The 15,240-nt window shown below is 41.3% G+C and overlaps 2 protein-coding genes across 4 annotated transcripts in view; one reads left to right on the top strand and one right to left on the bottom strand.

Moving 5' to 3' along the window:
* clcn2a (chloride channel, voltage-sensitive 2a) overlaps nucleotides 1–15,240 on the bottom strand; it is a 123,631-nt gene that overhangs the window by 93,951 nt on the left and 14,440 nt on the right. Inside the window, exon 1 of one of the 2 annotated variants that reach the window (XM_048246671.1) lies at nucleotides 1,944–2,701. The exons of the other annotated variant lie outside the window; for it this stretch is intronic. The gene's annotated coding sequence lies outside the window, so the exon portion shown is untranslated. Of the gene's footprint in view, nucleotides 1–1,943; nucleotides 2,702–15,240 lie in introns of those variants that run through there. 2 annotated transcript variants of the gene reach the window in all.
* Nucleotides 3,435–9,171, top strand: thpo (thrombopoietin). 2 transcript variants are annotated; one of them, XM_048246715.1, is made up of 5 exons: nucleotides 3,435–3,683; nucleotides 3,954–4,087; nucleotides 6,375–6,464; nucleotides 6,571–6,759; nucleotides 7,978–9,171. In XM_048246715.1, exons 1-5 carry the CDS (start codon nucleotides 3,671–3,673, stop codon nucleotides 8,107–8,109), a joined length of 558 nt encoding a protein of 185 aa, XP_048102672.1. In that variant the 5' UTR covers nucleotides 3,435–3,670; the 3' UTR covers nucleotides 8,110–9,171. The 2 variants fall into 2 exon arrangements, with proteins under 2 accessions (XP_048102672.1, XP_048102665.1); XM_048246708.1 differs by having other exon boundaries at nucleotides 3,435–3,583.

Genomic DNA, 15,240 nt, shown 5'->3' on the forward strand with positions numbered 1-15,240 from the left:
CGTTTAAACACTGAGTGAGTGGGCAGCACAGCAGCCATTAATATTATAAATATTACATGGAGTGCTACAGTAAATACTAAATATAGGCAAGTGGAGGCTGTGTGTGCTGCTCGGTGTCTGTTTCACTCTCATTCCCCAGGCATCTGCTGCATACACACTTTCTGCTGGATAAAAGGCAGAATTCTCCTGGGTATCGAAGCCTTCGACATGCTGTCAAACTAATTTCCCAATAGAGCCACAGCCTGCGATAGGCTATCATCTGGCATGGTAACAGGTCTGGAGCCAGCGCAGGAACCAGGGAAAGCCTTGAATTCGATGAGAGATGTTTTTTCCACAAAGACCTTCACACGCTCACATAAAAGTTTCATTCTGGATCCACACTCTCACATGGTGCATCCAGGTAATAAGCAATCTGTACAATGCATCTATCAAGTATAGCCTACGACTGTGCCTATCAAACAGACCAAATTCTTCCAGAAGTCCATGCAATTGCATCTCAACAGATTTAACTAGCTTTTAGTGAATACATATTGCTATTATCTTCAATAATTCAATGAATGCATCGAACCAGTTCATCTCGAAAACACATCAATAAGAGGTTGTTAAAATTCTAATTAAAGCTTAATTAGATTTGTGTGGTGATAGGATTGTGCATTGTGTTTCTGTAGCCTACACCAGCTGCAGACTTTCCCTGCAGTGCATCCAGGAAAACCAGTCTACACATTATTTCATTCAGTAAGCTAGGACTTGTTCTTCTAAGTTACACTACAGAAGGATTCATAGGTGATCAGTGCCCTGATACACAAACTGAAATCATGTAATGCTGAATTAATGTGACAGACAGTGGTCAGACAATTATACTTCATCCACGCTGCCGGAGTGTCATATTGCTGAAAGGTAGGTAAGCACCACCTTTCTTAAGCAACTGCCTCAACAGCTCTGTGGCAGTGGAACTGGGTGCTCTGGAGCTAGAAGCACTAGCATACTGACCCAATTGACTTTCTCTTCCATCTTAAAACTTCACCAGTGTTTTCTAAATTAGCCAGTTTTCCTTTGACCGCGTGGACTGCCATTGCCTTGCTGCCTTAATTTTGAGATAATGCCACGATTAAGCACAGCCACTGTGACTTGCCCCTTCACCCTCTCTATCAGGAACCACAATGGAAATACGCCTTAGGGCTTCATTGTGGTATCCTGACTTTTTTTTTGTTTTAATGTATGGTGCAATGTTGTGTCTTAATCAATCAAAATCAATCAATCAGAGCATAAGTAGGCCTGAACATCATGAAGGTGCCAGCCGCCAAAACAAGATGGTATATCAGATGGCGCATGCCTTGCTCAGAAGAAATAAGCGTCCCATAATATTTGTATAGACCAGGTCATACTATATGTCAGATGAATTTAAAAAAAAAAAAAAACCTTTGTCAATCACTACAAATATAGGTGGACTGAATGAAGATCACCCTGTCTGTAGTTTACAGGATAACCCTAATTTACTCTAAAGCGTAGTAGTTTTACCTACCCTACTTCAACTCTGACATGGAAGCAGCATCAGATATTAATACATATCACCGTACACGAGACTCACAGAGGTCCTTGAGGGGGAGGGGGCATTTGGACAGCATTATGCACCCTATATTCGTCTGCCAAGTTTGTTTTAGATGGACAGAAACGATACAATTATTCGTCACCCTGTTTACCCCTAACAATAGACAGTCAGATGAAATATTGGCGAAGGCTCGAATCTCCGCGTGAACATCATGGTGCCCTTGAGAAAACACGATAACTAAAATGACCAAGTGCGCACCTATGACATAAAATGTAGGCTATAGGATGATAACACTTGTCTTACATGCATCCAACAAGGGGAAACTCGTGCTCGTTAAGTGTCTGAAAGATGTGTGGGTGGAGAAACAGGTTGTACATTTCTCATCGTTACTCACATTTTTCCTACTCCGGCTTTGGATTCCTAAATGGTTCAGATCTCCTCAAAAAGGCAATAATCCGACCGTCACCTACGCTGATCCATTTAGCGGAAATGATGCATTAATTATTTCCACAAATTCTTTCAATCTGCGAGTAAGGGCTGAGAACTTTAACGCTGTTTGTAACTGTACTGCAAACAGGTTACTCCGTTCAGCTTAATTGTTGATTTTTTACGCCCTGTTGCTGCTGATGACTCGGCGTAGCAAAATCTAGTATATTCACTGAAACCAAAAAGTTTACAACAATGTAACGAATGCTTAACTGTTTAAAAAACAACATGCTACAAGGTGTCCATACAGCAGCAACATCCCTTCATAAGGCATGCTGTTTTTTCACAGAAAAAATAAACCGAATAGATGCTGCCTGTAGCTCAAGTGGTGGCTGGGCAACGATTCTGTGATGCAATGCGGGTTCCGTCACAGCCTTAGTTCTTCCTTCAATCCAGCTCCCCGCAGAAACTCCAGACGCGCTTGATCTCACCAACATGCGGTGGCGCATTTTGTCTTCATTAAATCTCGTGACCTTCGGAGGAACAAGAGATGTAGCCTAAGTAAAAGCATGTTGACATGATCACACAACGCAGCGATACCTTTTATTTTCTAACGCACAAATGCAGTTTCGGGTCGTTTTTTTTTTTTTTATCTTAAGAGGCTGGTTAAGATTGATTTCAAAAGCTAGCCTAAATGGCGCAACACCCCCTGATCAAGTTGCCTATTATAGGAGCTAGTGCAAGCATATGTCTGTGACAATAATTGCCGGTGCTTGCTGTTCACACGATCTGCAAATGGCTTGTTTGTGGACGTGACGTTTCCTTAGGCCTACACCCTTATTTATTTAAGCATGATAGGAGAAAGATTTCCATGTCCTAATGACTTAGGAACACATTGCGTCCCGAGTGACCTCAACATTGATCCAAGGAATGTTACCAAGTTACTGTAGCCTAATTTTCAACTTAACTACATTACATTACATAGCGGGTGTGCTCACTTTGGCTGCTAATCAGTAGCCTACAACAGGTGTCTGGGGAATATAGCCTATTATAGTTCCAGTGGAGAAAATCTCGAGCCATCGGTAATTTCGGTTAGTGCCTTAAAAAAGACTAGACCAACCAAAAAGAAGCCGTTTTTTTCTGATAACATGTGCATGGTTTAGAGAAACTGCAAGCTCGGACCTAAATTGGATAGTGGTGAGCAAGGTCTATTCTAAGTCAAATAAAATGTCAATGGTTTAGTCGCTTCCTGTAAATATTTACTCAGTTCAAGTCCGTAGGCATCGTCGACAAAAGTGAAACGCGCCCTTTAATCCACTTTACAGTTAAAAAAAAAAAGCTTCTTAGACCTTAGGCTATTCCTTGTCTGTGGGCACGGATAAATTACTCTATTGACGCTACCCTCTTTTTCTCCCAGGACATTGAGACCACATCACAACAATTTAGCCTACATGGTCCACCAGCATTGTTACAACTGTATCATCTGGTTGCCAATAGAATGCTGTTTAGTTTTGAGGGGAGGGGTTTCGTGACTTCGAGCCTTTTTACATGGGAAAGTCGGAATTCGAGCCGTAGCCGTTGTGATCAAAATGATAGTCAAACAGCAAGGTATTTCTCGGGAAGGATTGTGCAATATAGGCATGCTTGAACAGATTTAATTGAACCCAATCGCTCGCTTCATGCAGCGAGGGGGGTATGGCTGTAAGCAGTGAGTATTAAATGTTGTAATCAAAAGTATATAGGCTACTATAGCCTAATCAATGGTCATATTTATCAGGATTTAATTATTAGGATATAATTTAGAGATAATTTAGGTAGATGCTTTGTCAGACAGAACAGAACAAACCCTTAGACCAATTATGGTATAGTAGGGGGCCTTTTCAGAAAAAGTAATCTTTAACAGCATACCTGTCTGTCGAAGTTGTTCATAGGCTACATAGAAGAGTAAACGTTAGTAACAACACGTGTTCACCGTTAGGAATCCTACCCCTGTTGCTGTTCTGGGTAGCCTCAACAGTGTGTGACAGTCACATCAAGCCAAGCGAATTTCTCTGCAATGAGGTGGAAAGAGGCAGACTGAGGAACCAAGCTGAGAACTTGTGCAAACGAATGGTGAGAATTCCAGCTCTTTTTTGTCTCTAGTTGTAAAAGTAAAATCCAAAACATTCCCAAAACAATCCAAAACATTTCCAAATCATGTAAAGGTGTTTTTGAGGAATAACCATATGATAGATTGCATGTGTTTCGAAGGGGTTATTATGATAATTTAGGCTACACACTGATTATAATCAGTGAGGCAATTATAATGATTATAGTTGCACTACAAACAACATTGTCCAGCATCATTGCTGTGTATCATCAGCTTTAAGGAAAGGCAGTGGAAGGGGGTTTATACTAATCTAGTCTAGTTTTATTAATTTTAGTTTGGAGCCCCTCCACTTGTCTGACTTGCAAATAGTCTATTTAGGCCTAATGCTCCTTGTAATATCTTGACACAGTGGATAGATCCACACCACTGATAATCAGTTCACTAGATAGTTGCTGTGCATATCCAGTTGCCATGTGCGATTTTAATTTGTATCACAACATAAGTACAGGAATGCATAGAATTCCCGACTGTCATTTTGATTACAACTCTGCTACAGCTCAAACTCCAACCTTCCCCTTTGAAGAGGCTAATTCACTTTATTCAGTCAGTGAAAGTGATAATTGACTGACACCTGAATCATAGGCTACAGGCTGACTTAGTGAGGAAACAAATCCATTGGTAATAATACATTTAATTGGGGGCCTAGCAGCGAAGCCGCAGGACCCCATTGAGTTAGTAGCTTTTGCAATTATTATTATACTTCTGCCATGGAAGTCTATTGCAGCCCATAGAATGCCTTGGTAAAAAGTGCTGAAATTTGGCAGAAAGTTTCGGGACACTCCACTGACCTCTCACACTTATTTACGGACCTCTATATCCCAGCTATCTAGCTGAAAAATTTGGCCGAAAATTGTACGCACTGATTTAGGACTGTCCCATGATCACTCACCAATTTACAGAACTCTGTGCCCAACGCTCTACCACCATCAATGGGTCGAAACTGGACTCACATTCACACATGTGACCATTGAATGATGTGTCCGATTTTCACAAATCAGGCACTGTTGGAATCCCGTCCTGAGTTCAATGACCCCTATTATGTCACTTTCTGCCATATTGGACCTCCGCCATATTGGAGTTAGTCCAAACTCTACGAAAGTTTCTTATTTGCCTGTGACAGCCAATCAAATATGTCAACGAAGCCACCAAACAGGAAGTGGCCCAACATCTCGGCGACGCTTTGAGTTAACGTAACCAAACTCGATAACAATAGTCAGGACACTGTCCCAATCACTCACAGCAATTTTTCTGTATATACATTGGACGCTCTAGCGGCACCATCAGTTCAATGTTGGACATGCATTCATGCGCGTGATCCTTGACTCTTTTGTCTGATTTTCACAATTGAGTTAGCGTAGGAATCCTTGCACTGTCCCGAATTCATTGACTCCTATTGTGTCACTTTCTGCTATATTGGACCTCCGCCATATTGGATTTGATCCAAACTCTACGAAAAGTTTCAGCGATCACAAATTTCATCTGATTTTCACGGAACCTGGCGGAGATGATCTTCAGACAGAGCTGCATAAACGATATGTCAGATTTTTCAAATTCAAGTTTTTTTGCCCGTATTTGATCGGCTGTCATTGGCAAATAAACTTAGCCTCTAAAAGAAATGGCCTCTAGGGTCGCTGTAAATAAGCTGATATCTCAGTCATTCTTTATCCAATTCGCCTTATTCACCCAGAGGCCAGAACGAGGCTACAGGGTACACTTGCCATTACACCTCAGTCCAGCAGATGGTGGTGGTAATGCACTTAGTTTGCAAACTGCCAAAAAAAAAAAACTCACTGAAGAACAGGCCAGCGAACCCTTCTTTTTCGGTGAGCTTTTTTTTGGCCGTTTGTAAATGGAGTGCATTACAACCATCTGTTGGACTGAGGTGTAATGGCAAATGTACCCTGTAGCCTCGTTCTGGCCGCCGGGTGAATAAGGCGAATTGCCATTAAAGTTGCTGTGAGTGCTTGCTCATGCCATGGCAACGCTAGTGTACTGCTATATTTTGTATAGTTCTTTTCAACACATTCAGAGATGCTTTACAGTTTTCACATAGGTAAATGACAACGGACAAGGCACATGGACAAGGTCAGATAAACAGAGAAAAAAACACAGGTACATGGACAAAGCAGAATACAAAACTAGAGAAGTGGGCTTTATGAGAAGAGAAAAGCTGGGGAAGGAATGTATATGAACATTTTGTTTTATTTGTAATACATGCCCATCAAGTCTTGATATGTCTCTCCCACACAGAATAACTGCAGTGACCTGACCAAGCCTCTCTCTCCTGAAATTCGGTTGCCTGATGCCAGCATACACAAAGAAACGTGGGAGAAGATTCACGTAAGTCAGTCTGCCAGCGTCTTGCATTCCATGATTGCCTAACCCTGTCATTCATGATGTAGGCCATAACCAAAGACACTGACCACTGTCTCTGTGCGGTCTATAGTTTAAGGACAGAATGGCTGAAGTCCTGCAGTCGCTGCGTAATCTGGTGCAGGATGTGGAGGCTGCCAGGGAGAGCATGCAATCTGGCTGTGGTTCCTCTCTACTAGAGGGATTGGAACATAACGCCAGGAACTACCAGGGAATACTGACTCATCCCAGCGTCGCTGTAGAGGTAGAACGACTACATCCTGTAAGTCCACCGGCATGCATAGAGTATAGCATATACACATTTGTTGACACCGACAACACCTAAACCACAACCGTGTTTATAAGGAAAGTCTACTGTAATATTAGTAGGTGTAATGCTTCATTTGCAGGAAAGTCCACCATTTCCCAAAAATAGTACAGAAATGGGCACATCCCCAAAGTGTTATGACCACTAGTTTGACCACAAGCAACTTCCTTCCTCCGGAACATGTTAAACAGATAAACATACTTGACAAGTGAGACAGAACAGAATATGACATGCTTGGTCAAGAATGAAAAATGCTTATCTTCTCTCATTTTATTTTGTCATTTCATGGTGCCTTCTAGCAAATACATGTACATTTTACTTACAATACAACTTTATTGTCAGTCAGGGCTGAAATTATTTTTGCATCCCTGGGCAGTTCATGTAAGTATAACACCAAGGACATACATTAAACATGACCATTAATGACTAAACATAGTCACTAAACAAAGATTGATTTTTAAAAGATTTGTCTGTTGTGATTAAAAGAAGGAACTCTAAAGCGTCTGTTAGAAGGTAGAAGCTGATATACTTTGTGCAAAACATGTGAGGACTGTCAGTGGAAATGTTTCTAGCCAGCCAGAGCATGCTCTTGTTGTGAGCTTCCTGAAAGGGGTATGCTACAGGTAGTCTAATAATCTTTGAACAAATTTTAATTTGATTATATAGTTTTGTTTTATTTTTAACTGAGGCTACTCAGCCAAGCTGTGCTAGAATACAGCATGATACTCTGAATCACTGATGTAAAAAACAAAGAAATGATTTGGCTACTAGCGCCAAAGGATCTCAATCTACAGAGAAAATAAACATGCTGTTGTATCTTTTTGCCAATAAATTCTATGTGAGGGGTCCATGAGAGATTTTTGTCTATCATGACACCCAAATATTTATAGGCTTGAATTGTGAATCTTTACTGGGGGCAGTTGACAGTTAGGGGGATTTCCAAAGATGATTTCCTCTGTTTTCACTGTGTTAATAATAAAAGTGTTTTTATCACACCACTCAACTAACCAGTTTACGTTGTACTGGTACAGTGTAGGGTCATCATGTTTGTTAAACAGGAAAAACAAATTTTTTCAATTAATCTTGCCTGTCCTCTCTGATATTTCTACATGTCTCACCCTGTCTCTCTGTCTTTGTATGTGTGTGGGTGTGTCTGTGAATGGTTTTTTTTAGGGGGAGACGACCAGACCACCCATAATCCAAAAGTCCTCTTCTAACATTAAACAGATCCTGAGGCATTTTGACAACCTATTAAAAGGCAAACTGGAATTGCTCATGATGGAACTAGATGTAAGCTGTCACTGATTTCCTCTGAACTGTGGAACAGGAAATAAGTGACAAAACAAGTGCTGTTTTAGTTTTGGGGAACTGCTTTACCATGGGAAGGACTCACAGTACATTGTTATGGAATTACTACTCCCTCTAACGGTCAGACTTTGAACTACACTGATGGAGCATGGCACCTGTTGAGACATGGTGTACACAATGGCAACATAGAACAATTAATTCATCTATGTATCTAAATGCATCATGTTGTAGAAATCACAACTGTACTATCATTTGTAAAGTTATGAGAAACGCTAAGGGATGTGGATCATAACCACTCCTACAATATTACACTCCTCCAGGACCAAGGCCTGATGTAGTGCCTACATATTTCCTGGTTGTTTTTCTTCTCTTTGTTTTACTTTTATGATGTTAATATCTTATTTTTATTGTATTCAACTGGTATTTTCAATACAGTTGAAAATCAAGGAGGGAGTGACAATATCCAAGATCGGGAAAGAACTGTGCATAAAACTATCCATAATTATAGTCTACAATTATGTACAACTGAGTGAGCTAAGGAATTTATGCTCAAACTTATGCTGAGGGCTGCTGTTATTTTTCTTGTAGCTCATCACAGTCATCACAAAGGATCACCACATAGTCCAAAATCAAAAAGTGCTTTTGTTATATTCAGCCAATGTACAGTGGGTCTCTTAGTCTTCAATGTCAGTTTTGTGGAAATTATGTAAGCCTACGCATGTGAGCCATCAAACTTTAAGGAAATCCTAAACCTGACCATATACAGCATGCAGCAAGCATTCTGGGCTCTATGTTCTGTGAATGATGTAGTTATTATCCAGTGTGAGTGTAGCATCTAGTAATTCTGAATGTGATCTCATTTCAAAAGTTGGTGAATGTGCCTTTTAGTAAATGTGAGTCTGAGTTTTTGTATCATTATCTCCAGTGTGATTTTTCCTATTTGCCACCCTTGGCCTCAGCTTTGTGCAAGTTTACAGAAGCCCTTGTCAGTTTACCATCCTGTGCCACTGTCTGAATACTTCTTTGTGTGTACCCAATAAACAGCAAGGAAGCCAAAGACAGAGCGACTTGTGAAATTGCGTCAGTGTTGTTGGTCAGTGGGACTGGAGAGACAGGAGAATGGCTGAAAGACTTGGAGCAGAAGCGACAGCTTAAAAGCATATTCGAACGAGCTTGCTAGACTGCAAAATCAAGGCCCCTGTCCAGAAATAACACCCTGAGACCTGCGCAGGAAGAGGTCTGGTGACTGCACATCCACATAAGCATTAGGAAGTACCCACCTGACGAATATTCCTCTGGACTAGGTGGGGGATTACTGTGGACGTGACTGCGGTGGGTTGGCGACCGGGTGGATATGTATATGGGAGCTGCATGTCCCATCCACAGCCCAAGTAGTCTCTGGGCCTTCCCTGCATTTCGGTGAAGATAGATATTTTGTACCGCTTCGGCATTGATGCATTAAATGGCGTGGCTGGGTCCTGCTGGTTCAGCTTGCTCGAAGAGCTGACACCAAATGCATGCAAAGACTGCCGTCTTCATAAGCCATAGACTCTGGCAGGGACCGCATGACGAGTACAAGGTCAAGCAGCTGCTGGTGCCCGTCAGGGCACACAGACTCAGGAAACAAGGTTAGGCTCAATCAAGTAGTTTTAATTTGAAAACAGCAACCAAGGCAGGAAAATTTAAACAAGGTCTTGAAGTGAAGTTAACGCTCAGAAGAACTTGACTTGACAAACAAGGCAGTCCTACATAAAGGCTCTTTCTTGCAAGAGGATATCGTCCAACAGAAAAAGTCCAATAGAAAAAGTCCAACATAAAAGTTCTACAACCTGGGACGTAGCAGGAAATTCCAGAAACGAGACACTGGGCTTGGAAACAAAGGAGCAGTCCGTGAGTAAGTGTCTCCGTTGAAGAGGCCAGACAGAGAGAGCAGAGTGACAGGGGTTTATATGGGCAGTAGGAGATTGGCTACAGGTGCTGGGGAGTGGCAAACGGGAGATTGGATGATTGGGTAATCAGTAGACAGGGGAATTAGATTGGGAGATCGTTGGAGCAGAGTGACGAGGAGGAGAGACTGGTGGAGAACCTGGTGGTGTCGTGACAGTGCCTCTCTGCCTGCAACTCCTACAATTGGTCTATGGCTTGGCAGGGGCCAGTCATTTTATCATTAGAAAGACACTCCAGCTTCTTCAGGTTTGGTTCTACTGGCCCCCCTGCCAGTATGATTTGAAATGGCATTTTCATGCATTTGTGTGAAATTACATGTTCACTCAATGTTGGACAGACAACATGGGGCCCAATTGCCATATCCAAGCAAGGGTACCACTATGTCTTTGTGACGTACTTCAAGAAGTGGCTTTAGTGCTGCCACCACAGATGATCACCTGGTCAGCAAGATGTTCCGTTTTGATGCACCTGAAGAACTGCATGACAACAGGGAGTTTGTTTTGAGGCTGCTGTGTTTGGCAAGGTCTAGCAACTGGATGTGAAAAACATTCAGACTTTACCACTTCACCCACAGAGATGGACTGGCCGAGCATTTGGCTATCTATGGTGTTCAAGTGTGAGACAGAGGATGATAGGCTACAGCAGCCAATGGATGGGTCTGTGGCAGCTGACTAGGCAGTCAGTGAGAATAGACCTCTCCAGAAGTCCTGCCTCCTAACTTCCGTATCCATCCAACCTTCGGTCGTCAAATGTCTATGGGAAATAACATGGCGTTTTGAAAGATCGTACCTGTCAAACTCTGTTGGTGACAAAGTAGAAAAAGCTGCTGGGCAGATTGGCCTACACACTTCTGCCATCTACTGTCATTTCCCATAGACATTTGACGACCGAAGGTTGGATGGATACGGAAGTTACGGAGGCGGGACTTATTCTGGAGAGGTCTATGGCAGTTGTTCACCAGTGGACGAGGCTGTGCCAGTGTGACTGTAGCCAGTTGGACCGCAGCTGTGCAGTATGTACATTGGTAAACCTCCTTCCCGACGCTGGAGATAGAGCTAGCAGCCTGGGCTTTTAGCTCTATTGCCTGATTTCAACTCCCGATCTGAGGTGCTGCTGTTTGCGGGTTCGAGTCCAAGCGTGTGCAGGGCTGAGCTGCACATTTCAACACAACACTGGTTGGGTATTTCTCAGATTTCGGGCCTATTTGGGTTACTAAAATTTTGAAAAATAAAATTCAAAATTTGACTAATTGGTATGCATCAAATTATCAGTCATTTTAATAGGAGTAACCTTGTGAGCTTGGTTGAGACCATAATATAAGTGAATTTATGATTTTTTGTAATTTTTCAGGTAAATGTCATTACCATCACATCATCTAAAATGTACATTTTAAAGATGAAATGATCAATTAATGATCAATCAATAATCAGTTATGGTTTCACATGAAGTCTATTTTATCTTGAACTTATTAGAATTGTTGAATTTTACGTACAACATGAATTATAGTCGTTTAAGTATCTTATTTTTTTATTTTTTCACTCGACCCTGGCTTGGAATTTCATTTATTTGAAATAAATGCCATATCATATCAAACATGCCATATGTCAAAAATATCTAATTAATGTCATTTATTGTAATTTATACATAATCTATTGGCAAAAATATGCATGGTGATGGGGATGACATTGCAGTTCTTGTAATGACATTTGTTGCGGTGATGACAAATTACTGATCGTAATCTATTGCAATTAAATGTTTATAATTTAGAAACCCAAGTTGAACTGACTTTGTGAAAAAAAACTTATTTCTTTTAAAAAGAGTACTTTAAATGTATCTGCAAAAATGTCATCACCAACACAGTCGTCATTACCACTACATTTCAAGCTATAATGTGCTGGTAACGACTGTGTTGGTGATGACATTTATGCCGAAAAACTACCCTGAGAAGCAAAAATTTGTTTTTTATGAAAAAACAGTAGCAAAGTGCCTTTATGTAGAGTGTGCTGGTAATGACGGCTAAACCATGGGACAGATAAACATTAAGCAAAATAAAGCAGGAAATGCATATATATGCATAATGTGTGCATGCAGTTCATTAGTTCAGATAACATTTAATTCATATGCATGATTTTTGTAATTAATTTTTGATAAATAATGTTTGAGATATGGCACAATATGTGAAAACTCTGGTTGCGGACAACACCAAAACTGATATTGTAACATAAAATACGTCTAAATCATGAGTAGGAGCAACCATTAAAAAAGTCTAGGCTTGTTTTTCTTTATACTAATTAGTGATGCTAAACATTAGATTTAATGTTTTTATTAGAAAAACACCCTGTGGACAGAAATAGGCCCCTATTCTGGGAAATACCCGGTTACGCCAGCTGACTAGGCAGTCAGTGAGCAAGGCAGAAATTCACCAGTGGACGAGGCTGCGGCAGCTTACTGAAAAATCTTTTAATCAGTTTACTGCTCAGAACCTGTTTTGGCCTCTACGCTGACTCCATATATGTCTTAGGGCACATTCACACTAGACCGTTTGGTCCGGAAGTTTGTTTGGACCAATGGTTCGGTGATTTTTGCTAATGTGAACGCAGTCTACCAAACCCGAGTGTGGACCAGGGTCCACTAGAAAACAGTGGTCTGGGGTAGGCCTATGGTTCATTAGAACTCCAATGCAGTTTGAATGCTATCTGTTTCAAAACCAGAAAATAAACTGCCGTTTTTGTGACATTGCCAAGCGATATTGGTAAATAGAAGCTAGTGTGAGATAAATGGATTGGACACACACTGTCAGACACCAAACAGGACGAGGACCACAAAAGCGTCACGTTCGAAAGTTTATTTAAGGGTTGGGGGGTTAAGGGGGTTTCAGGGGGGTACGGGAGTTCCAGGAGTTCCGGGGGTTTCAAGAGTCTGCGTGTGTGTGTTCCCCCAGTAGCCGAACAGCGATGGCAGGAGCTGGATGATCCGGGAAGTCCTGGGGGAAACACACACACACACAACAGCAATTGAAACGAAGCGGCAGTACAGTCAAGGATTAGGCGGTATTCGTAGAAGAGAGGCGGAAGGCAGGTCAAGATTACCGGGGCTGGAGAACACAGAAGTAGTCGAGCGGGTCCGGGATCACAGGCAAAGAGTCAAAGGCGTTTTCCAAAACAGGCAGGTAACTGGTGCTAGTTGCAGATGATCTGACAAGTGTGGACTGAAAAGCAAGGCTTTATATATAGGGCATGATGAGTGGTGAATGCAGTGCAGGTTAACGAGGGTGAGGCAGAGCAGAGCAGAGCAGGAACAGGTGGAGGTCATCAGACTTCAATCAGCGTGTGTTACCAGGCAGAGAGAGAGCTCATGACACACACTAAGAAAGCCAGAGTCAAACATTAAAGACATGCACTTGACTGGAACCCCCAAGGTGCGAGATGCAGAGGAAGGCCCAAAGACTCATGGCGAAGAACCACCAGAGACAAACTTCAGAAAATGAACATCACCTGGAAAGAAGCAAAGAGGAAAAGCCAAGACCGTGTTGTCTGGAGGCAGACCGTAAAAGCCCTGTGCTCTGCCCGGAGCGAAGAGGAATAAGTGAAGCGTAACATAAATGGAGTAATCGCACTCGGATATGGTCCAGTTAAACTGACCCAGTGTGAAGGCAACCTTAGAATAATTTTCAAGATTTTACTGATCACATTTGAGACTCCCAGTTTTACTTATTTATATTTGATGTCTTCATGTTATTTGCACCTGCATGTACTTTTAGATCCTCTGGTAGAGGTCTTTTAACTGTTCCAGAGACCCAGCTAAAAACCAGCCACAAAAAAAGTGGACAGATATGGAATCAGGGCCATGAGGGTCTGGAACGATATGCCTGAGGAAATCAGGAAAGGGAGTTAAGTCTTTCAGAGATGACATGCATCATAACAAAGGGACACCAGACCCTCGGAAAAAGAGTTATAAATTAAGGCAGAAAAACGTCCCATGCTTTCCCAAAGTTCTTTAAATAAACATTGCTATAGATTGCTATTCATAAAAGGCATACGTAATGTGGGTACTCTAGTGATGAAATGGACCCTTGCACACTGGCAGCAGAAGGGGAGACTGACTGCCATGGTAGTACATGATAATTCCAGCATATAGACCTTTTCTCGCCTAAGTAGGGTGCCAATTATCATGTACTACCATGCAAAAATGTTCATGCCTGTTTTGTTCACGCATTGTATAATGAATAGGCTAGGCCCCCAGGTAAAAATGAACTGTAAAACTTCATATTAAAACTGTAAAGTACTTCATGATTGAACTGTTAAAGTTCACTGTAAACAATCATCCATGTTTACAATTTTACTATGAAAGTTCATTGCATTTCGTGGTAATTTGGTCGAAATTACTTTGAAATTAACTGTCAAAGTTTATGGTGAAAACTTTGAAATTAACTGTCAAAGTTCATGGTGAAAACATCAACTTGTGAATGTTTTACGGTTCAGCATTCACAGTTCTACTATGAAAATGTATAAATATGATATATGAAATTTCATATGAAAACTGTAAAATAGTTCATGGTTGAACTGTTAAAGTTCACTTTAAAACAATCATCAATATTTACAATTCTACTATGAAAGTTCATTGCAGTTCGTGGTAATTTGGTCGAAATTACTTTGAAATTAACTGTCAAAGTTCATGGTGAAAACATCAACTTGTGAATGTTTTACGGTTCAGCATTCACAGTTCTACTATGAAAATGTATAAAAATGATATGAAATTTCATTTGAAAACTTTAACAGGCAAACACTGGATGAACAATGGATTTTATGGAGCAGCGACCAAATATAACTGAATCGTGATTTACACGGCTGCAAAATGCGATGCTGGTGTGCAGAGTTGTATTGAAAAGAATGGAATCTAATGTAAATGAATGTCGAAAGCAGAGTGCATCGCACATAGTAGCAGCCAAAGAGGAATGTTGATAACAGAACAAGTGACGGTGAAAAAATCTTTGGCGGCACACAACTAATGCGTCAGCCTAGGCTACTACTCTTTGGCCGGCTCGTTAGCCCAACCAAGTGTGTGCAGCATGCCTTTACGTAGCCTACTAACGGCGCATCATCATAAAGATACATTTGATCTGAATCACGCCCCATTTTAGCGGAAAACACATTAACATTATACCATTGAAAGACAGCTAGT

This window comes from Alosa alosa, chromosome 1 (genome assembly GCF_017589495.1).
Source record: "Alosa alosa isolate M-15738 ecotype Scorff River chromosome 1, AALO_Geno_1.1, whole genome shotgun sequence".
In the NCBI taxonomy this organism is placed as follows: Eukaryota; Metazoa; Chordata; class Actinopteri; order Clupeiformes; family Clupeidae; genus Alosa; species Alosa alosa.

Coding starts and splice junctions, on each gene's coding strand:
- thpo (XM_048246708.1), top strand. Junction 4,088..6,374: donor AGAACTTGTGCAAACGAATG/GTGAGAATTCCA, acceptor TCTCCCACACAG/AATAACTGCAGTGACCTGAC. Junction 6,760..7,977: donor AGGTAGAACGACTACATCCT/GTAAGTCCACCG, acceptor GGTTTTTTTTAG/GGGGAGACGACCAGACCACC.